Consider the following 21799-nt stretch of genomic DNA (forward strand, 5'->3'; position numbering starts at 1 on the left):
GTGAGTGCCTGTACAGCTCTTTGTGATATCTTAGCCCCCTCCTGTCTTTTCCAATTGTGGTGAAATACACATAGCAAAAAGTGTATCATCTTAACCGTTTTTTAAGGGCACAGGTCAGTAGTCAAGTACATTTGCAGTGTTGGGCAGCGTCAACACCATGCATCCACAGAACTCTTTTCATCTTGCAAAACTGAAGCTCTGTCCCCATGAAACAAGAAATCCCCACTCGCACTCCCCCAGCCCCTGGCCCCCACCCGTCTGCTTTCTGTCTCTGTGTTTTGACTCCCCTTGGGGCCTCATGTCGGTGGAAGCATACAGAATTTGGTTTTTCGTGTCTGGCTTATTTCACTTAGCATGATGTCCACAAGATTTATCCGTATTGTAGCAGATGTCAGAATTTCCCTAATTTTTAAGTTGAATAATATTCCGTGGAACGGGTGTACCGCACTGTGCTCATCCGTCCTCCGTCCGTGGACATTTGGGTTGACCCACATTTTGGCTGTTGTAAATAACGCTGCTACGAACATGGGTGTGCAAATAGCTCTTCAAGACCCTGAGTTCCAGAAGTGGGAATTCCTGGATCCTGTGGTAATTCTATTCTTAATTTATTGAGGAGCCACCTGACCATCTTGCACAGGGGCTGTGCCCTCTTCCTAACTGTAGAAACGTTCTGGACCGTTTTAGCCTCTCGAGCCGGCATGGCGGCCCATGTCTGGAACCATCCACTGTGGTGAGGTGTGAGGACAGAGGAAGCCTCGGCAGGAGGTGCTTTTGCCCCGATCTTTCCATACGTCAGTTGAAAATGTCTGTCAAAGTAAAGCACGTACTCTTCATCCAAGTAATTCCACTTCTGGGATGTTTCCTAGGACGTAGTCGCACAAGTACCCAGAGACATACACGATGTTGTTAGTGCAGGAAGGAGGGGAAGAAAGGAGCCCACGTTCCCACCACCGACGGACGGTTCAGGGAAGCGGGGTCCATCTACCCGGGAGGTGAGGCAGGTCTGCACCACTGGCTCGGAGATGCGTCTCAGCCAGAAACGAAGAGTTAAGGAAAAATAGCGAATGTCCAGAATGATCCTACTTTTAGAAGGAGGGAGGGACGGGAGCAAAGAAAATTTCTGGAAACACACAAGTAGCTGTTAGCAGCGAGTGTGGAGGGCCGGGTGGGGAGGTGAGCTTTTCCTTTCACCCCAGACACGTCAATAGTCTGATTCTTTAATCCATAACACACACTCGTTTTATGATGAAAAGCCTAGTTTTGTAAAATTTGGTTTTGAGAGAAACACGGGATATTCAGAGACTCCTGTGTGGTGCAGGAACCCATCCTTGGCCTCGGAGCTGCCCAGACGGGCAGATGGCAAGAGTGTGGACTCGTTGGGGGCTTGAGGCCTGGCCTGCCTGCCTGTCGGCAGATACTAAGGGCCCTTTAATTAGGAAGGAGAGGGATGATGTATATGTGACCCAGAAACACACACACCTTCACCGGTTCCCTGATACTTTCCAGGCTCTGGCGCTGGGGAAACAGTGGAGCAAAACTATGGCCCTCGTTCTCATGGGGCCTCTGGGATGGTAAAAGATAGGGCACACAAACACCCCTCGGCTGCCATGAGAAAGAGTGGGGGAAGACCTCAAGGGACAGGAGCCGGGGGGCTGCTGGAACGTGGAGGGAGCACAGACGTGAGCGGGGGAGGGAGCTAGCGAGGAGCCCTGAGTGGCAGCACCAAGCAGAGGGGCGGGGATCCACCCCCCAGCAGGTACTTGCTGGGCGACCTTGAGCAGATGGCAGCCCCTCTCTGTGCCTGCTTTCCCGCCCTGTGAACTGAGGGTGATAGCAGAACCTCTTCAGAGGGTTGTTAGGAAGACGTAAAGAGCTGGACCAGTGCCTGACACGTAGGAAACACTCTAGTGTGTTTGACAAATAAATGCATAAAAAAGCAGAGATAGGGCTTCCCTGGTGGTGCAGTGGTTGAGAGTCCGCCTGCCGATGCAGGGGACGCGGGTTCATGCCCTGGTCCGGGAAGATCCCACATGCCGTGGAGCGGCTGGACCCGTGAGCCATGGCCGCTGAGCCTGCACGTCCGGAGCCTGTGCTCCGCAGCAGGAGAGGCCACAACAGTGAGAGGCCCGTGTACCGTAAAAAAAAAAAAAAAAAGATACTAGCCCAGTGGAGCCCACAGAAGCATGGAAAATGGCCCATCCATGACCAAAAATTGCCCTTCAGATAATTTCTAAAGTGAATTATCATAAAGCTTTCCAGGAGTTATGGACCATCCTGCAGCAGTATTTCATATCCAAGATGTCCAGACTCACATAAGAAGAAATTATAGTCGGAATTATTGCTCACCCAACTTGACCCGGGTCAGCTACTAAATTTAATTGCCTGAAAATCTTTAGCCTTAAGGTGGGGAAATTATGTCGAGTAGATTAATCTTGGTCTGCACAGGGAGCTAGACTGGGAGGCTGGGACTCTTCCCCTTCTGATCGCCTTGAGCCTTGTTCTTGACTCCCCCCCGAAAAGTCCACTGGCCATTTGGGGAGTCCGTCAGTATCAGAAGGCCTCACCCAAACCCCGGTTCCTCACGTAGATCTGTGGTTTAACCACGTTACCTTCAAATCAGCCCAGATCTCTGTCTCTTGACACTTGAACTGTGGAAGAGACCTGTCTGTCCAGATTTCCCCTCTTGATCAGGACAGCGGTCATACTGGATCCGGGGCCACCCTGCCCCAGTGTGGCCTCATCCTCTCTAATCACATCTGCGACGACCTCGTTTCCAAGTAAGGTCATGTGCTGAGGTTCTGGGGTTAGGACTTCACCGTCTGAATTTGGAGGATCCCAGTTCAGCACCTCCGAGAGGGTGTCCATAGCATCTGCAGTGGAAGAAACGGCAGAGGTTCTCACTAATCACATCTGCGACGACCTCATTTCCAAGTAAGGTCACGTGCTGAGGTTCTGGGGTTAGGACTTCGCCGTCTGAATTTGGAGGATCCCAGTTCAGCGCCTCCGAGAGGGTGTCCACAGCATCTGCAGTGGAAGAAACGGCAGAGGTTCTTCTGCTTGGTGTCACACGCTCGGCAGGTGACGAGACCGAGGTCCTCGCCCCCGATCACCTGCCCAAGGCGGCATGGCTGCCGAGGCTAGAGCTGGCGTTTCCCCCCCGTTGTCCCCTTAAGATGCATTGCCCTCAGCCAAAGCGTCCGAGTCTAGGTCTCCAGCCCACCGCTGACTGCAGTGTGCACTGCTCAGTGAGGTGCCCCATGCACCTGTGGCAGGTGCTGGTGACACACAGGTAGAGGATGCTGCCGCGTGGGAAACACAGCCGTGTGGGCAAAGAGGCCAGAAATCTCGGGTAGAGATCCCCCCCGCCTCTCCCCTGCAGACCTGAGACGCCTGAGGAGCCAGCCAGAGGGAGGCCCCTCCTCCGGGCAGGACGCCGGGGCTGAGGGGCGGTGCTGGAGGGACAGACCGATGGAGAAGGCAGACGGCCCCCCCGGGCGGGCTGGCAGGGCTGGGCGGTCAGTGGAGGGCAGGGAGGGGACGGGGCTCCAGGCCGTGAGTGGAGAGATTTTAGTCTTATCAAAAATGGAGTCAGATGTGAGTTTATTCCCACCACGGTGGCGTGTGGGCCCGGCAGCGGCAACCTGGATTGTTTGGGCTTCGCGCCTGATGGAAGCAGGTGCAAAGTGCCCGCCCGGCAGGGCTGCCTGGGCCTTGGGCGGCATCTGCAGGCTTGTGCCGCGCCAGGGAGGGGCAGTGGGGGCGCGAGCTCTGGGCCCGAGAACGCCACGGGCGCAGTTGCAGAAGCGGAGAAGACTAGCACGCGAGAGCATGCGCGCCCTCCAGGCGGCCTGGGGGGGGCTGGGAGGGCAGGGCAGGCGGAGTGGCCTGGGCCAGGCCGGGGCTGCGACGTCCCCCGGTCGGGACCCTCGGAAGGACGCGGCAGGCGGAGCGCGGCAGTCTTGTTTCTCAGAGGATCGATCGTTCTAGTCGTGAATTAGAGAAAGACCCTCTTGGGGCGTCTCTAGCTCAGCCCTGTGAGCATCTGTAACTTAAGTCCTGGACGTGCTGGACTCCTGGGGGCACACGGGGCAGAGGTTAGAAAGGCGTCAGACGTGCCCGTGAGCATAAAACAGCACAGCCGGTAAACTACTGCTGGAGTTTACACGTGACTGGAGAACACGTGTGGGCAGGGCCCGTCCACTCGCCCAGGGCTTCTGTTTCTCGTGTTTCCATTTTCCGTTCCAGACTCGATGTCCAGAGGGTGTGCTCTCCTGATCTGACTTCAAACACAGTCCGCTCTGGGCTCCAACCAGCTCATTCCAGTCCCACGGGCATCGCTGTGACCTCTTGGAAAGGGCCAGCCTTTGACGGCTTGGTCAAGGCTGAGCGAACGCCCCAGCCCCTGGCTTGGAGCTGGTGGTCCCAAGCCAGCCCTGAGGGTGCTGCCGGGCCCCCGCCTCAGCCAGCAGGTCCCAGAAGACACAAGCTACGCCAAGCGAAGATTTTAAACAGTAAATGAAATTTCAAGCTGACCGACAATACTTTAAGGCTAAAGATGTGTAGATGATCGATAAGTGACTGAGAAGTGAAAAAGCAGACCTGGTGTTCAGATACTGGGTGGTTATGGACTGGCCTTTAGGGGTGTGCGGGTCCGGTAGACCAGACCCACACAAAGCAGGCAAGGAAAAGAGCCAGACGTGAGGCTACTCTGAGCATGCCCAGAAGAGTTAGAGAGGGACTCTGTGTGACTCTCAAACGACGAAAACAAATATTTCAGCAGAGTCACAAAGGGTCCAGGGATTAAACGTTTCCCAAAGCTATCTGTGGACAGGAAGATTCAAGCAAAACATTTTTGGCCAATCCCCAAACCTTTTGGGGATGATTTACTGTGAAAGTGGAAGCCCGTTGATGATTAAGCCCAGGAGGAAAGGAACGGGGTCGCCTCGTTAAAAATGTGAGGTGGAAGGGCTGCAGGTACCCAGGGCCATAGAACAGGTCCCAGCCTCAGACACAGCACTGCGTTTTCCAGCCACGTGCCGGTGGAAGACAGTTCCAGTGGGATGCAAAGCTACCCCTCGACCAACGCGGAGAAATCGAGACGGGGGTCCAGATACAGAGGCTCAGGAAGACAGCCCAAAAACGTTCGGAACAGAAGTAATTAAATGTTCCTACACCAGAGAATAAGCATGAACTCCTGAATCTGCTGCCCCAGTCAGTACGCAGTCTTTCTGCGCATTTGCCAGGCATTGGGGATCTTAATCGGGACTCGCCAAACTGCGTAGAGAGAATGCTGTTCTTCCGCCCTCCACGTTTCCGTCCACAAGTACCTGTCCTTGCCAATTTTTTCGTGAGCCCTCCTCTTGGGGACAGAGTGAGACTTCGGTGCCTTTGGTGATGATCCCACAGCAAGTCAGCCGAGACTCAGAGACAGACACAGACACGATCTCTGGACTGTCCCAGCTCGGACCTCTGCTCGCTGCCGTTTGTCAAATGTATTAAACAAAAAGGAATTGTCCAGCACAAAGTAGACTCTTTTAACATGTTTCAGGAGAGGATAAATAGAACTAGAATCCGAAATAATGACCCCGTGTGCCCTAGGAAGGTTGACAAAGGCTCTAGAGAACTCTGTGCAGAAATTCTTTCTCTTTTACGTTTTCGCCTCCTTGGAACACCTGGAACTTTTGAGTAATAACCAAAGTGTTAATTCACTCTTGAGTGTTTGTTGAGGCCTCGAAGCACGAACGTGGTGCAATCTCACTGCAGTGGAAGAACGAAGATGCAGACAAAAATGTTCTGAGTAGGCGCCCGAGACAGCCCAGCTGGAACCAGCAGACAACTGTAGCTGCACCAACACCTGTATTTCCTGTTTTACTTCATTTTGATTCTTGCAGGGCATTCTTGCAAATGACGAATGAGCATGAAACGCAGTGGGTTCAAAATGCAAAGTAGATGTTTCAAAGTCACACAGTCAGTGAGTCGCGGTACAGGTGCCTCTCCCTGGGCTCAGCATGTGAGCAGCAGCCTCCCACCTTCGACTAACCCGCAGAGCTTCTGGCAACGCAACCCGTGTTCACCAAAAAGAGCGGGAAGAGGTACAAATCAGAGGCGGGTTTTCGTTTCTCTTTAATCGTCGTGGCCAGAAGGCTTTTTCAGTCCCGAGCTCTGGTCTCCATCAAAGGAGGGCTGCACGCAGGTGGGCGCGAAGCCAGACTGTTCATTCTCGACATCTTGTTCCAGCAGCCGCTTGGGCACCTGTGGAGGGCCTCTAGCTGGGGATGCCCAGGCTGACACCAGATCTCCGGACTCAGGTCAGGGGTTTACACAGCAAGGGATGGACACGGACATCCGGAGGGTCCTCAGCATGAGGTCCTCAATAAAACTGTTTCTCTCTACTCATAACAACACTCCTGACACCAGACGTGTGGGGTTTTCCACACCAACTGATCCTCCACTTCTCTGCAGACACCGACTGTGTGTCCTACGGTTCAGCTCAGTTATGGCACTGACCACCCAGAGTTATCTCGGACCCCAGGGTCAGGGTCACTCCCACCAGACACCCCACCTCCAATGCCAGTCCCAAGTGCCAGGTTGTGCATGTGCTTCCGGCCCACCAGCTGTAAACCCAGGGTTCCCAAGACCCCCTCCTCAGCTGTGAGAATTCACGAGAACAGACCACAGAACTCAGGAAAGTGCTTTAGTGAGTTACTGTTACCAATGTATTACAAAGGATGTTCTACAAGATCAGATGAACCGCCAGATGAAGAGGTGCATAGGGCGAGGTCCAGAAGGGTCCCCAGCCCAGCCGCTTCTGTCCCTTTGGGGTTTGGGGGGAGCCACCCTCCTCGTTGTTCACCAGCCCAGAAACTCCCCTAACCCTGGTGTTCGGGTTTTGTTGGAGGTTCCATTATGTAGGTGTGATTGATTCAATCCCTGGCCGTTGGCGACTGGACTCAGTCTCGGCCCTTCTCTGCTCCCTGCGGTTGGGGCGTATGGGCGAGTTCGTCAGACGTGGATGAAAGTTCCAGGCCTCGTCACGGGGTTGGCTCCGTCTGTAGGGTCTTTCCACAAGTCACCTCATTAAGACAAATTCAGGTGTGCTTCAGAGGGGCTTATTATGAATGACAAGAGATGCCTCTTTCATGCCTGGAGCCATTCCAGGAGCCAGTGACCAAAGCCAGACATCAAAACAGGAGATGCGGGCTTCCCTGGTGGCACAGTGGTTGAGAGTCTGCCTGCCGACGCAGGGGACGCGGGTTCGTGCCCCGGTCCGGGAAGATCCCACATGCCGCGGAGCAGCTGGGCCCGTGAGCCATGGCCGCTGAGCCTGCGCATCCGGAGCCTGTGCTCTGCAACAGGAGAGGCCACAGCAGTGAGTGGCCTGCGTACCGCCAAAAAAAAAAAAAAACAGGAGATGCTTCCATCATTCTTACCCCTCAGGAAATTACGAGCGTCTTAGGAGCTCTGGCCAGGAGCCCGAGACAAAGACCAAAATATGTATTTATTATTATATTCTAATGTCTCAGGAGAAAGGCCAAATTGGATACACACGTCGGGGTGGGGTTCTGGGACGGGGAGCGGAATCTGTCTTCCGGTTCTGCTCCTAAACTCCGGTTTGGTCCTGGGCACGTTACCCAGCCTCCTTCAGGCTGGTTCCTTATCTAGAGAGTAGGGATGGTGCCCAGGGCACTGGGTGTTGGCGGCATTTAGCGGGGGAAACGCCTGTGGTGTGTCAGCCCCGTGCCACTTCCCCGTGTCCCTAGAGGGGGAAATTCCGGGGCTGACAGCTTCCTCCCCTTGTTCGTCCATTTGCGTACCAAAGTGACAACCACCAGGTCACCGGAGCCCAGCGTGGTGACGAGGCCAGGGGCTCCTCTTTCCCAGGGTGCTGGCCTGGCCAGGCTTCCCCAGGGAGTGGGAGCTAGCTGGGCCCTCGTCCACCTAGAGGTGACCCCGATGCCACGGGCAGCTTCGCGCCTCCTTTTCTGCCCATGTCACGGCTTTGACCAGGAAACAGGGCTGGAGATGACAACGGGAAGCCATGAGCCCACAGCGGGCTGTGTCTCCTGGGACCCCCGGCGTCCGGGGAGAGGGTCCTCCCGCTTCTCAGGCTGGACGGCAAGGCCGGGCAGGGGGCTCCACAGTGACCACGGCAGCTCGGGGGGCCTCGCGCTGTCCTCCACACCTTCCTGCTTCCGGCCTCCTAGCCGCCTGCCTCCCTCCTGGGGATGAGGGGGGCGGCTCAACCTAGTGGGGCAGACGCGGGCTGAGCCTCTGAACGGGGCGGGGCTGGGCCCCGGCGCTCGGGGTGCAGAACCGGGAAGCCTGTGTGGGCCTCACGCACGACCTGGTCGATTGAGACGCAGGATCCGTTTCCCCAGACAAAGCCGGAGCAGGAGTCGCCCGGCCCGAGGCCGCCTGCCACCCCTTCTCGCATCTCCGCTGCTTCCCGGCCCCTCCCTGACTCACCTTCCCATCCTGGAGAAAACGCAGACCTCGTGGAGCCTTAGGGCTTGGCTGTTTGATTTTTGGTTTGGTTTTTTTTTTAATTAATAGACTTATTTTTAGAGGCATTTTAAGTTTGCAGAAAAAATGGAAGAGAAGGTACAGCGAGTCCCACATGCTCCGTCACCCCCTGCACGCAGTGTCCCCTGGCGTCAGCTTTTGCTGATTTGATGCGCTTGTTAGAAGTGGTGAAGCAGTATCGGCACGTCGTTACTACCTGAAACCCGCGGTTCACATCAGGGTTCACTCTGGGAGGGGTAGCTGCGGGCTTCAGCAAGTGCGTGATGACATGTGTCTACCATTAGGTGTCCGAAGTCCTCTGCACGCCCTCACCCATCCCTCCTCCCTTGGGGCTCAGGACTTCACATAAGCAACAAGCCAGGGAGAGATTAGGCAGAAGGAGCCGGCGAAGCAGCACTGTTTGTACACAGTGTCCAGGTGACAAGAAACCTCTGTCTCGCGCAGGCCCAGGTGGACACAGGCCACCTCCGTCTCTCTCCAGGTTCCCGTCGTGCTAGAAACGGCCTCTCCAGGCCCTGGCTTCCTTCCCCTTCCCTGTAAGCCCCAGAGCAGCCGTACAAGGCTCTCTGCGCTGTGGCCTCCACCCTGCCCTCGCCTGCGTTTTCTCATCCTCTGGAAGGCCCGGCCTGATGCTGGCTCTGATGGAGGCTGGGATGGGCCTCCGCTTCCTTGCCCGGACGCCCACACCTGCAGCAGGAGGGTCTAGCCTGCCCGCCCCCCTCTCTGCCACCTCACCTGGTCACAGCTCTGCAGGGCTGAGTGGTGGCCTCTATGGGCTGTGAGGGGGCAGCTGGCAGGAGAGGTCGCAGCTGGGGGCTCCTTCCCCCTGGAGGGCGTCGGGACCCCAGCCCCCTCCCTGCTGCGTCAGAACTGCAGTCACGGGTTTGCTCTGATGCTCATCTCTGCTCTGTGGTCACGGCAGGTGCTGGCCTGGACGGCGTGGAGGAGATCAAGCGCCACCCTTTCTTTGTCACCATCGACTGGAACGTAAGTTGCAGGCCAGGGTCCCGACTGCACAGAAAGCACGGGGAGGTGGGGCAGGGGAGTCAGCAGCTGCTGGGTACAAACCCGAGGTCAGTATAGACCCGTCACCTGGAGGAGTGCGCTCCCTCAGGGGGCTCTGAACGCGCAGGCACTTCCCCGGCGCAGACCAGGGACCGCCACCCCTTCCCTGCGGCTCCAGGCCTGGAACCCCTTCCACACTTTCCCTGTCAGAGACCGGCCGGCCTCAGTGGCCCTGCAGCCGGGCCACCTCCCTGAGGGCAGAGCAGAGGCCACCCTGGGCCCAGCAGAAGGCTGAAGGGGCCCCTCGGCCGCTCCCGGGCTGCACAGAGCTTTCAGTTTGGGGCCTCTGGGTGCCCAGATTCAGTGCTGCTCCCTGCCTCTAAACGGGATCACGCCCGCACTCAGCAGTCCTGTAGATGCTGCTGCAGAAAAGCATTGTCCAGACCAGAAAAGACAAAGCCGTTCGGGACGCTTGTTAAAGACATAAAGAAGACTTCGCTCGGGGGGCTGTCGAGATGGCGTGGGGACCACTGCAGGGGGGTAGGGGGTCCAGCCGTCGGGAGAGAGATGGGGCTCAACTCCGAATACAACAAGGAAGGAGGGGGCGTGTCAGGGGCCAGAAAGGGACTGAGAGGAAGCACCAGGGTAAGGGGCCTCCGGCTAAACCCACCGACCAGGATTCTTGCTGAGCCGGGTCAGGGTCCAGACAAATCCAGCAGTCAGGCCTGCTGGGGAGAGCTCAGGGGCCCGAGCAGGTCGGGTCAGAGTAAGGGGACGTCGCCGGCTCCGCGCTGCCGGATGGATGTGGACTGCGCCCCCCCCCCCCCCCCCACCAAGGAGGACCCCGGGGCCAGCGCTCCCAGCCGCCCGACTGGACGCGGCGTGGAGCTGGACGCCGGCTCAGAAGTTCCCGACTCTCACCTCCCCGGCGCCCGGCTGCTGGCTCTGCGGGGGAGGGTCAGGGCGGGCGGCTCTCGGGGCGCCAGCCGACCACCGGGCCAGGCTCCCCGTCTGGAGGCGGCAGGCCTCCTCTGGGAGCAGGTCCTTGGTCCTTTCCCACTGGGTAAGCACAGCTCTTAGCTTTGGGGTTTTCTTTTCCTGAGCTAGGATTTGACCAGAATGTTTACAAAGTGAAAGTCTCTCTATGCTGCAGAGGGCAGTGCCCGTGTCTGCCCGCCCCCTCCCCGCGGAGTGTGGGGTGTCCTCGGCCTCGGGAAGGGGTGGCGCCTTGGCTCCGGTGGGTGGGCAGGCCCCGCCCCAGGTCTCACCTCTGGGGACATTTTCGCACAAACGGCACGTAAAACCCGCTGCTCGCCGAGCTTCCCGGCCTCACTCCTGCAGCCTCTCCTCCGCTCCCCACCTCAGCCCAGGAAGCACTCCGACTGGCAGTAGTTTGCTAACCTACTTTTAGATGCCGGTGATAGAATATGTGCACACAATTAGACTCGGTTTCAGAGGTAAGAGTAGAGAGAAACCTGGTGACTCTCTGGTGACGTGAGGCGCCTGGGAAATAGGGACAGCATCGCTGGGGCAGGGGCTGCAGTGGGAAGGGACCAGCACAGAAGGGGAAGGAGGGGGTCCCGGCGGCCACACCGCTCAACACTAGAGCCTGGCTGGAAGGGGGGCCGTGGGCAGGTGCTGGGGAGATGCTCACCCCAGGACGGCGCCGAAGAAGGAGCTTGTCACGGGGGGATCCAAGTCAGCTTCGTGAGGTGCGTGGGATTTTCACAGCGCAGTGGCCCTGGAACACTGCAGGCCGGGTTCCCGTGCGTTCCAGAAAGCCCAGGTCTGCGTGAGCTCTGAGCACGAGCTGAGGCGCCCGGCCATTTAGAGCAGCCCTGGTGCACGGCTGGGCCTGGCTCTGTGGTCGGCGCAAAGCCCCTGGCTTCCTGTACCAAGGAGGTGGTGCTTCTGCGTCATGTCAGGGCAATCAGGCTGGAGTTAGGTTGGGAAGTTTTTTCCGTTGCTTTTAGCGTTTCGTTTCATCTCTTGTTGGTTTGGTTTGGTTTTTGAGAGAGACCCTTCTGAGGCACTCAGACAGCCTCACCTCCTGTCATTTCCATTCCCCGAGGATGACCAGACAGGGCCAGAGGCGTGCGAGGATCCCATTGCATCCCCCGCTCTGGATGAGGCAGCCAGAGGTAGGGAGGACTGAGAGACCACTTTTGTGCTCATTGGTGTATTTAATGACTACTTGGGGCTCGCCCGTGTCAAGGTGAGCAGGTGTCCGGGACATAACGATGCAAAGACACAGCTGTCCTCAAGCTGCTTCAGGTCCCGGGGGTGCAGGCGTGCCGTCATCCAGCCGCGGAAGAGGCGTGCGGTGGGGCTGTCCCGTCTGGGAGGGGGTGACGCCGCAGAGATTTGAGGAGGATTGACAAGGGGGGAGCGGGGGAGGGGGGAGGGAGTCCTCCCAGCAAAGATCTCCTGGGACCGCAGCCTCGCTCCAGCCGCTCGGGCCCTTCCCGGGATGATGAGCTTTCGTCCTCTCCAGCCCCGGCACGAGCTGGTCAGCCCCGTGGGGGCCGCTGGGTCCTGGCCAGTGACCGGCCCCGGCTTTAGAAGGACGTGCACGGGATAGATTTGTCCAGATGCGCTCGTTCTGCTTTCGGCAGCTTAGATAACTGGAAACCACAGGGGAGGGAGATGCATTTGCAAAAACTGTTAGTACCAACGGGCCTTCCCACTGCCAGGCAGATGCTCAGAGTGACAGTGACAAGGCATCTCCTTGACTATCCGACTCTACCCCAGAGCCGGCCTCAGGATCCAGCTTGGGACATATAAGGATATGACTTCACCTCTGCTTCCTTCTGTGACCCAGAACTGCCAGCAGAAGTTTCTGGTTTTTTTAAGTAAATACCTGTCGTCCCGCGCTTCTCCCTGGGGTGTTCGGGTTTCCTGCTGGGGCAGAGTGAGTCCAGGGACACTGCACGTGGGGGGCGCTGCCCCGTTTGTCCTGCTCTGCCATCACCTTGTCCTCAGAGCCCAGCAATTAGCACCTGCCCAGGAGGCATCCTCCCTGAAAGCTCGCTCCCTGCGGTAGGAGAAATGAAAAATTACAAGTTAATTATAGACTGAAAGCCTCTGCAGCCGGTGATGCGAGAGTCGGGCACAGAAGCTGCGTTTACTTTTCCCCCGTGGCTGGAGCGGTGCCGAGAACACAAAAATGAGCACAGACCCCAAATAAGCTTCGTCCAAGTTAATCACCCCGGGCCCCGTGAGCCGGGCTCCCCTCGCAGTGGGAATCACGCTTCCACAGCCAAGGCCCGCCCTGTAACTATGACGACTCATTCTTCCAGTCACTTTTATTAACGCTGGGAGTGTCTTGTGCTGTTCTTTTTACTTTCTGAAACCCTTCCAAGCACATCACCGGTTGGTGGGTGTGAGATGGGAGGGATTCCCCGGGGGGAACTGAACCCAAGGCAGTGAGAGGAGTGCACCCCATCCCTGGGCGACCTGGCATCGTGTGCAGAGCCCCCAGATCGCCGGCCGTGTGGGCTGGCAGGAGGAGAGTGGGGCTCCGGGCCGCAGAGGGGGGACCCCTCCGGTTTGGGTCCCGGGAGCTACCCGCTGCTGCTTGGCATCTCACCGTGCGTGGGCCCCTTCCACGGCCCACTGGAAGATTGCTGTCGATCTACTTCCATGTTAAGTACACCAGGAGAACTCACCCTTCCAAGGAGCCAACAGGTGTCTTTGTTCAAAGACTTAATCGCCCTTTGGCTCGGGGGTTTTGTAAATCCAGATACTGGGGTTGGAGCAGCTCACGGTGGGGTCACCAGTGGAAGCAGAGCTCTGCACCTCGTGGACCAGAAGCCCCAGATCTGCCCACGGCATGCTGCAGTCATTGAAATTCTTCCTGTTCCTCCTCCTGTCCTGCCGTCACTCTGCATCTGGATCTGCATCATTTCTGCGGTGCTATTTCAGGAATCATCTCTAACGGTGCCCTTTGCCTAATTGGAGCATGTTGATTTTGAAATGCCCGGAGCCAAAAGTGCCGGCAGAAAACAGACATTAGGTCTGTGACCCCGAACTAGAATCAGTCTTCTCTTCATTATCCAGTTGCTATTTTTATTTTGCTCCCTCTGTCCTTCCCGAGTCCCCTGAAGGTCTTTTAGGTATAAGTAGAATTCGGACGCACCTGCAAAGAGCATCCCAGCCTGTACACGTGCGATGTGAAATCCGTTCCAGCGTTGCTACAACTTGCAACTTGAGATCATCATCCCGAGATCCTGGGACAAATGCCACGATTTAAAGTGATGCCTGGTGCATTTGGTCATGATCCCACTTTCCTTCCATCAGTGTGGGGTAAATTGTTCCAGAGGCTCAGAAAGGGGAATCTAGGTCAGAACTATGCCTGCGTCTCGTCAAGCTCAAAGTCCACAAAATGCACCTGACTGTTCATTCTCCATCTGACCCCGTGCACAGCAGCGGACATTACAGAATGAGAAGCAAGGCCACCTTTTCCCTAAATCCTCAAACCCACTCCTAGGTTTGGACACCTGGAAAGAAAGAAAAAACATGTATAAGAATAACACATATTAGCACTTTCCAAAATGTTTATCCAGTAACAGGAAGACATTGACAGGCCTTTAAGACTGCAGCAAACACAAGGGTGTATCCGAAGGGCAGGGTGACCAAACACCCCAGGTGGCCTACACAGCTCTTTGCTGCCCACTTGAAACCCGGATGAAACCGCAACAACCTCCGGAGACAGAGAGGGTGGAGGTCTGGGGGCCGGTGGGCAGATGACGCTCACAGGCTCTGTCTCTGCAGGGACCAGTGTCGGGGTGAAGAGGGGTCTTCGAGAGGACTTCCTGCTGCCCTCCTGCAAGCCTTGGGAAGCTTTCTTCCACACTGTGCCTCGGGTCAGTCAGGCTCTCCGTAGCTGAGGCACAGGCTTACAGAGGCGGTTTGGAAAATGCAAGGAAACACAGACATGTGCTTGCACACGTTGCCATGTGAAGCCAGAGGTTGTACACGCTGCACGCCGGGTTCTGGGACTGGCTTGGTGGGCGTCTGGAGTTGGGATTCTGCACAGGGCAGGGTGGGGCAAGCGTGAGCCGGGCACCGTCCTGGGCGGGGAACCCCGGGTATCACGTCCTCTCTTGCTTCCCGAGTCATCACTAGATACTTCAATTAAAAGGGTGCAGTGCTCTCCACCCAAACTAAGTCCACAGCAGCTCACGGCCAGGGGACAGTCTGATTCCGACGAACTCTTCTCCTTATGGCTGAGGAGTTGGAAGTCAGGGGCTGCGTCTTCTCCCAAGGGGTCAGCCTCCCAGCCAGGACCAGTGAGCTGCAGTCAATGGAGGCAAGTAGAAGGGTCGGCCTGGGAGTTGGGGTGGGGAGAGGAACTGAAATGTATGAGCGTCAGCCTTCAGATGCAAACTGTCTCTCATTTCCATGAAATGACAACCAGTCCTGCGTGTGTGTGTGTGTGTGTGTGTGTGTGTGTGTGTTGAGATACAGTTGACATATAACATTATGTTAGGTTCACGGTTTGCAAGGCAGAAATAGAGACACAGATGTAGAGAACAAACATGGACATCAAGGGGGGAAAGCGGGTGGTGTGATGAACTGGGAGATTGGGATTGACATATATACACTAGTAGGTATAAAATAGATAACTAATAAGAACCTGCTGTATAAATAAATTAATTAAATTTTAGAAAAAGAGACAGCATGGGCTGTAAAAAACAAAAAACAACGCCCCTCCAAAAAAACTTGGTCATTTGTAAGCTGAACAACAAATAAACTGTTTGAAAAAGAAAAATAAAAAGTAAAAAAAAAAATTAAAATTAAAAAACCATTATGTTAGGTTCAGGTGTACAACGTAATGACTTGATCTTTGCATTGTGAAGTGATCACCCCAGGAGGTCTAGTTAAAATCTATCACCGCACACTTATAAGAGGGTTTTTTCCTGTGAACTTGCAGCACGGTCTTAGGAACTGTAGCCACCAGGCTGTCCCGTGCATCCCCAGGACTTATTTATTTTATAACCGAAAATTTGCACCTTTCGATCCTCTTCCTTTCATTGGGCCCGTTTCAGCTGCTCCAACCCCCCTCCCCAAACTCTCCCAAGCCCCACCCCACCTCTGGCAGCCACACGTGTGTTTTTATAATGGAAATCTCTCCTGTAAACAGATCCCCCCTCGTCATAGAAGCGGGAGTCCTGCTGCGGTGGAGATTCCCGTCCCTCCCCCTTCTCTGGGAAGTTACAGGAGGACTCGTGAAGGCAGAGGGAGAGGATGTGATTTTTACTGGATCAGGACATATATTTATTTAATAACCCAGCTCAAATATCGCTGGTGGGAGGGGAGAGCCGAGCCCCGCAGGCCAGGCTGGGCAGCATTTGAAGCGGGGTGCCGAGCTCACCCCTGCTTATTAGACTTCCCCTGACAAGTGCATGCATCAGGGAAGTGCATTCCCACCCTACTGGTGTGTCCGCGTGGAAGGCATCCTCTGTCTATCTGGAAAGGGTTTATAGAGTAACTCAATTCGTAATGACATCTCTTCACCCAGGGCAGGAAATGACCGAATAATGCTCCACTGAATTAACTCGTTTTTTCTCCTCCGGTGGCTCCCAAGTGCACTGCGCCCCACCCCCCGCCTCCCCCCAGCTCCACATGGCACCTGCAGCCCCGACTGCTCTGAGCCCTGGGAGGGAGCCAGCGGCCACCGGTCAGTGCAGCTGTTTGACGGCGCCTTCTGGAAGGCTGTGCTCTGGGCGGGGTCTCCCCTGGGATGGGAAGAGTCTGGAGACCCAGGCCCTCCTCCCGTCTGCCCCTTCGTCTCCCTTGACCCTGGAGGGGGTCTTACCTAATCTTAGCCTATTTCCTCGTCTGGAAGCTCGGGTGACAAAATCTGCTTTACTGTGTTATTGAAAGATTGAGAGCGGATCTCCACAAGTCACTGGCTCCATTTCCAGACTCCCCCGACGGGGGGTGGGGGGGGTCCTGAGTCCAGACCTGGTGAAACAGGAGCTCCGAAAAGTGCCTGAGCCTGGTGTTTCCAGCCGGGAAACAGTCCTGGATCAGGACCCCTTCCAGCAGAAGGGGTCCTTGCTGGGCCTGCGAGGCTTGGAACGGTGCACGTGAGGGTGTGGCCTCTGCATCCCACCGAAGGCAGCGCCACACGTGGCCAGTTCTCTGGTTCGTGCTCGTCAGGCCCTTAAAGTGCACAAAAATGTAACTAAACCCAAGAGCCCGACGCAGCCCCTCGACTTGAGCAGAGGGGTCTGGATGCCCAAATTTGGTGGCAGCCGGAGTAGGTGCCCCAGGGAGGTGCACAGGCATTGGGGTGTGGGTGAGGAAGGACCTGGATGGGCTCTGTGTCCCCGCAGAGCAGGGTCCCGGGTGCTGGCTCCGAGGTCGCCGGGGCGGGAAGCACTTGCCAAGGAGCAGGGCTCTTCGCTGTTACCTGGGGGTGGGGCAGGGCGTAGCTGTCCTGTCAGATTTTACTTGAAGAAGAAGATTCTGCTGCCCGAAAGAGGTTGAAAGCCATTGCCCTAAAATCAAGAATACTTAGATGTCCCCAGACCCTTTTCCCTCGAACTGTGGCTTTTATGCCTCTTTGTAAACTATGTAACTGTATTTTGTGTCGTATACAACAGATATCATATTTTATGTGTGTTACTAAACGTGGCAGAGCTCTGGGAGGGGCTGCCGTGTGCTAGCACCTGATTGGCAGGTGGCACAGATGGGTTTCCCGCCCGCATTCTCCCTGCTGGCCCTCAGCGCCCTGTCTTGCTGTCCACGCAGAAGCTGTACAGGAAGGAGATCAAGCCGCCCTTCAAGCCGGCGGTGGGCAGGCCAGAGGACACCTTCCACTTCGACCCCGAGTTCACGGCGAGGACGCCCACAGGTGCGTGCAGGCAGGGAGAGGGGGGCGGGCCTGTGTGTCTTTCCCATGGCGGGTCCTCCAACCTGGCCAGGTAGGGACAGGCATCCAGGAGCCAGAGAGCGCCGTGTTCAAGGGCGCTTCCATGGGATACAGTCCTCAGTCCTCTTGTTCCTCTGCTCGTAGTAAAGGCTTACGTGATAGAACTGCTTATCAGTTAGCCCCCGGGTAACACCCAGCTGGGAAATTTCCCAGGTGTTCTGTATCCCCCGCCCACCTCATGCTGCCTCTTGGCCTAAGTTGTCAATCCAGTGTCCACCTGTCAGAGGGACACACCCGGGCAAGCTCGAGAAAAGAACCTCAAGACAATGAAAATCTCTTGTTTAATTAGGGAGGTTTTATGGGAAGAGGGAGCCTGTCTGTTAATGTGTGGACTACTGTTCTTATTCGTACAAAAAAACAAACACCTGTTTGAAAAGTTGCATCAGCTACTGTGTCTCGGCACGGCAGATGGACTTGTGTACTTAGCCTCTATGATACGTCTTAAATTACTCCTAAGGTCTACCAAATTCAATCAGAACTGGTCAGCTCCCTTTAAAATTTGTCATTTTGTGATATGGATAAATTAATACTACCTTTTTTAGATACGGTAATTGTCCTAGTCTACCCAGGCGGCCATGACAAAATACCACAGACTGGACGGCTTCAACTAGAGAAATTTATCTTGGTTTCCCGTGAGAGCTCTCTTCTGGGCTTGCAGACGGCCTCCTTCTCTTTGTGTCTTCACATGGCCTTACTTTGTGCTCGAGGAGAAGGAGAGAGAAGTCCCTGGTGTCCCTTCTTCTTATAAAGACATCAGTCTTGCTGAATCAGAGTCCCACCCTCATCACCTCATTTAACCTTAACTACCCTCCGCAAGACTCCTTCTCCAAATACTGCCACATTGGGCTTCAACACGTGAATTTTGTGGGGCACGGTTCAGTTCATCCCAGTGAAGGTATGGTGATTTTGTCTAAAAAACAAATTAACATGCCCCTTCTGGAGATATGGGTGGGAAAAGTTCAGCCAGTTGGTAGCTCTTGGGGCTGTGTGATGTGCCCATGGGGGGTTCCCATGCTTTTCTCACTGTTATTGCATCTAAAATTTTCTGTGATTAAAAAAGGATCATGAAACAAATAGATGGTCAGGTAGAAGACATCAAGTAGATAAAGTTGCAACAGAGAGTCCACTGGGCCCCCTCTGGTTTAAGCTGTTGGTGAGAGCCTGTGTCCCACACGCCGGGGGCGGGCACATTAGGGGTGTGAGCTCTGTGCAAACACAGAGGGTTGGGGGCATCCATGGGGCCGCTGGTGGTCCCAGGGCATCTCCTGACCCACACAGCAGGGGCTCCAGGACCGAGAAAGAAGCAAATTCTGGGGGCTATCAATGAGGGAGTCGGGACGCAGACGCTCACTCATTTCTTTCGGGTCCTCCTGCAGCCCCCAGATAAAACTAAGACTGTCCTCAGGGACAGAGCTAGGGTGATGCCTGCTGTCACAGTCTGGGGTAATCGCTGCTGCTAGATGTACCGTGGCTGCCGAGGAGGTGGAGATCTAGGTCTGTCCTCTCTAGTAGAGACGGTCCAGTGTTTCTCCAGTTCTCAACGGCCTCAGAATGTTCTTGGGTGTTGGGGTCAGTCCTTCCTGTTGACAAAATTGACCACTTCACAGAATCAGATTACTTTTTAGCTTCAGAGTTTGGAAAGATGGGGAAGGATTGGGGATTCCATCCCGGGTGTGCCCGCAGCTCACCTGAGCAGGTCGCTTTCTTTCTCCTCCTGTGGTTTACCTGAATGTAAAGGAACACAAACGATTAACCCTGACAAAGGACACTGCCTGTGACCACCACCCACACGACCTCCCGGTCCTTAATGAAATGTGCAATGTTTCACCGAGGGTTTCCGTCATTCGGACTCTGTGCTTAAAATACTGAAATAAAGACCATGTTTGTGCTGCCTAGCAAGAAAATGCTCATACAGCCAACTCGAAATTATTCGCCTTTACCTGCTTTCTGTGTTATCCGTGAAGAATTTAAACTCCGACCTGGTCGGCCTGTGAGATTAGCAGGCTTTTTTTTTAGCACCTCATGAACGTTTTGTGCACAGAGAATTCAAATTTATTTTATTATTAGCCGAAGGAAAACGTCATTAGACACCATGCATTTTAATGACGTCCAGAAATGGCTTTTTTACTCCTTACTATTTGGATTTCTCCAATCAGTTGTACTTAAAGTCAACTTATTGCAGGACACAGTTTGCCTTTGAGGAGGTAGTCATTCTCTCTATATATTTATAAGAGAGTAGAATTTTCTAAGCACATGAGCTGAGCGCACGGCTCTTAAAGGGCAGCAGAGGTGACGTGATTCTGAAACAGCGGGTAATCCACATCCTGCATGAGACTCGGATGCTGCCTGTCGGAATTCTTTGTAGTGGCCTTAAAGTCTTTCCTTTTTAACTTCAACCGATGCTGAAGCTGGTGGATGTTCCCTGAAGACACACCAGCTGCCCATCAGAGCCTGCTGACCGATGGGAGATGCCACTCTAAGATTTAAAGACCCAGAAACGTATTGCACAAGTCAGAAATCACTCCTAGGATCAACGAAGGTTGACTGTACTCAGCTTTAAATTTCCTTTCATCCAACTCACATCTTTGCTCTTCTCTTAGTACCGAGCTAAGAATCGGCGTTCCCTAGCCACTTATAAAGCGTGTTAAATGCCGTTGATACCACCTACCACGTGGTCACCATCTAGCTACACGGACCCAGTGTTGGCTGTGACAACCTCTCGTGAAGTACATGTGAACCTCAGCTGATCTCTTGGTCTGAGCAGGGAGAGGCAGCCCGGGCACAGCAGGCATGGCCCTGGGCTTCACGCCTCCTTGATGGTTGAAAGTCCTTCCTTATTTGATCTACAGACTTTCCATTCACTAGGGAAGGTGTATCAGTTCAAGTTCACCGGACAGTACCTCCCCACCACACACACACTCCCAGGTGCTGTAACTGAGCCTCCATGCACTCGGCCCTCAACCTTTGCACAGCTCACACTAGTTCCTGGGACGGGCTCCAGTTCTTGCATCTAAAACCTGCGCCTCGGGGCTTGACGGTGGCTGAATCGACGCTGCATCCCTGTGCTTGTGCAGACCTAGGGCAGGACGCGGTAGCCTGGGGGACTTTTAAGAGCAGGCAGACCTCAAAGCCAGGGTTCTGTGCAGGGCGAAGCAAGGCAAAGCGCAAAGCCAGCCCGGGAGCAAAGCCCAGCGTCTTCAGAGGACACTTGCTGCCTCTGCTGTCCTGCGGTGCCTCATTTCCAGATTCTAAAAATGACTCAGCCGAGCCTTGTGCTTTTTAATTAAGCTTCTCTAGCCTCGCAGCTTATTTCCAGACACAGTCAGCTCTGATCTCATTAGCTCCGGGGTGACTCCGGAGCTCTTTGCTAGGTAACAGGTACGGGGCTGAGACCCGAGTCTTCTCCCTCGTGGTCCAAGATGCTGAAGGTGCGGTGGGCCAGGCACGTGAAGCCCCCTGTCACCTGGCAAGGTCTTCCTGGAAGAGCCGTGTGGGCCACCGGGTCGGCCGCTTATCTGCAGGGAGAGATCCCACATCACGCAGCTCGTGGTGTAGCTCTCAGGTGTGGAAGGAGCGCCCCAGTCGCCTTTCCCTCAAAATAAAATGCTCAGGAATAAAACCCACATTCTCTGCAACAGCTCACCCTCCAAGCCCCCAGCCACCTGCCCCACCATGGAAGCTTTAGTGTACTGTTTCCACATCAAAGTGAAGTATCAAGACCAGGTAAAAAGGTAGTAGAAAAGCAAACACCCACCCCTATGGCCTTTCCAGTCCCACCCGCCGGAGTTTTCTATATAATATGGATTTAAATGTTACATATGTACGTTGTAACGAACATTTAAATCCACATTATATACTTTATGTATTATTATAGATTTTTATATATAATGCCTAAGTGATAGAATTTATGTTATCATATTGTTATATATTGCTTATGAGTTTATTGTAATGTGTTTTAGTACATATATAGCTGATTTCACCTTGTTATACAGCAGAAACTAACACACCATTGTAAAGCAATTATACTCCAATAAAGATGTAAAAAAAGTTTTTAAAAAATTAAAAAAACATTTTTTCCTACAGTGTGTACGTTCTACAGCTTGTTTTCTCTTTTTTGACTTGACAGACTATTGTGTCAGTTCACACAGCCGTGTCTCATCCCGGGTATCGTAGTCTTAACTAGTGTTACCTGCACGCATGAACGTTGTTGGTCTTGTGCATGGTTTCCTCAGTGGTGAATATTTAGGTTGTCTCCAGTTTTTGTTTGTTTGTTTGTTTGTTTTGCTATTACAAATATTGCTAAGACAAACATTTTCTTTTTTTCTCTTT

General features: G+C 54.5%; 1 protein-coding gene across 9 annotated transcripts in view; it reads left to right on the forward strand.

Annotated features, from left to right (window-relative positions):
* Nucleotides 1-21799, forward strand: part of RPS6KA2 (ribosomal protein S6 kinase A2) — a 352189-nt gene that overhangs the window by 302281 nt on the left and 28109 nt on the right. For all 9 annotated transcript variants that reach the window (XM_067701555.1, XM_067701561.1, XM_067701557.1 and 6 more), the window contains 2 exons: nucleotides 9446-9510; nucleotides 17290-17392. In XM_067701555.1, the coding sequence (XP_067557656.1) occupies nucleotides 9446-9510; nucleotides 17290-17392 (168 nt within the window). The remainder of the gene's footprint in view (nucleotides 1-9445; nucleotides 9511-17289; nucleotides 17393-21799) is intronic.

The sequence above is a fragment of the Pseudorca crassidens genome, chromosome 13 (assembly GCF_039906515.1).
Source record: "Pseudorca crassidens isolate mPseCra1 chromosome 13, mPseCra1.hap1, whole genome shotgun sequence".
Taxonomy (NCBI): Eukaryota; Metazoa; Chordata; class Mammalia; order Artiodactyla; family Delphinidae; genus Pseudorca; species Pseudorca crassidens.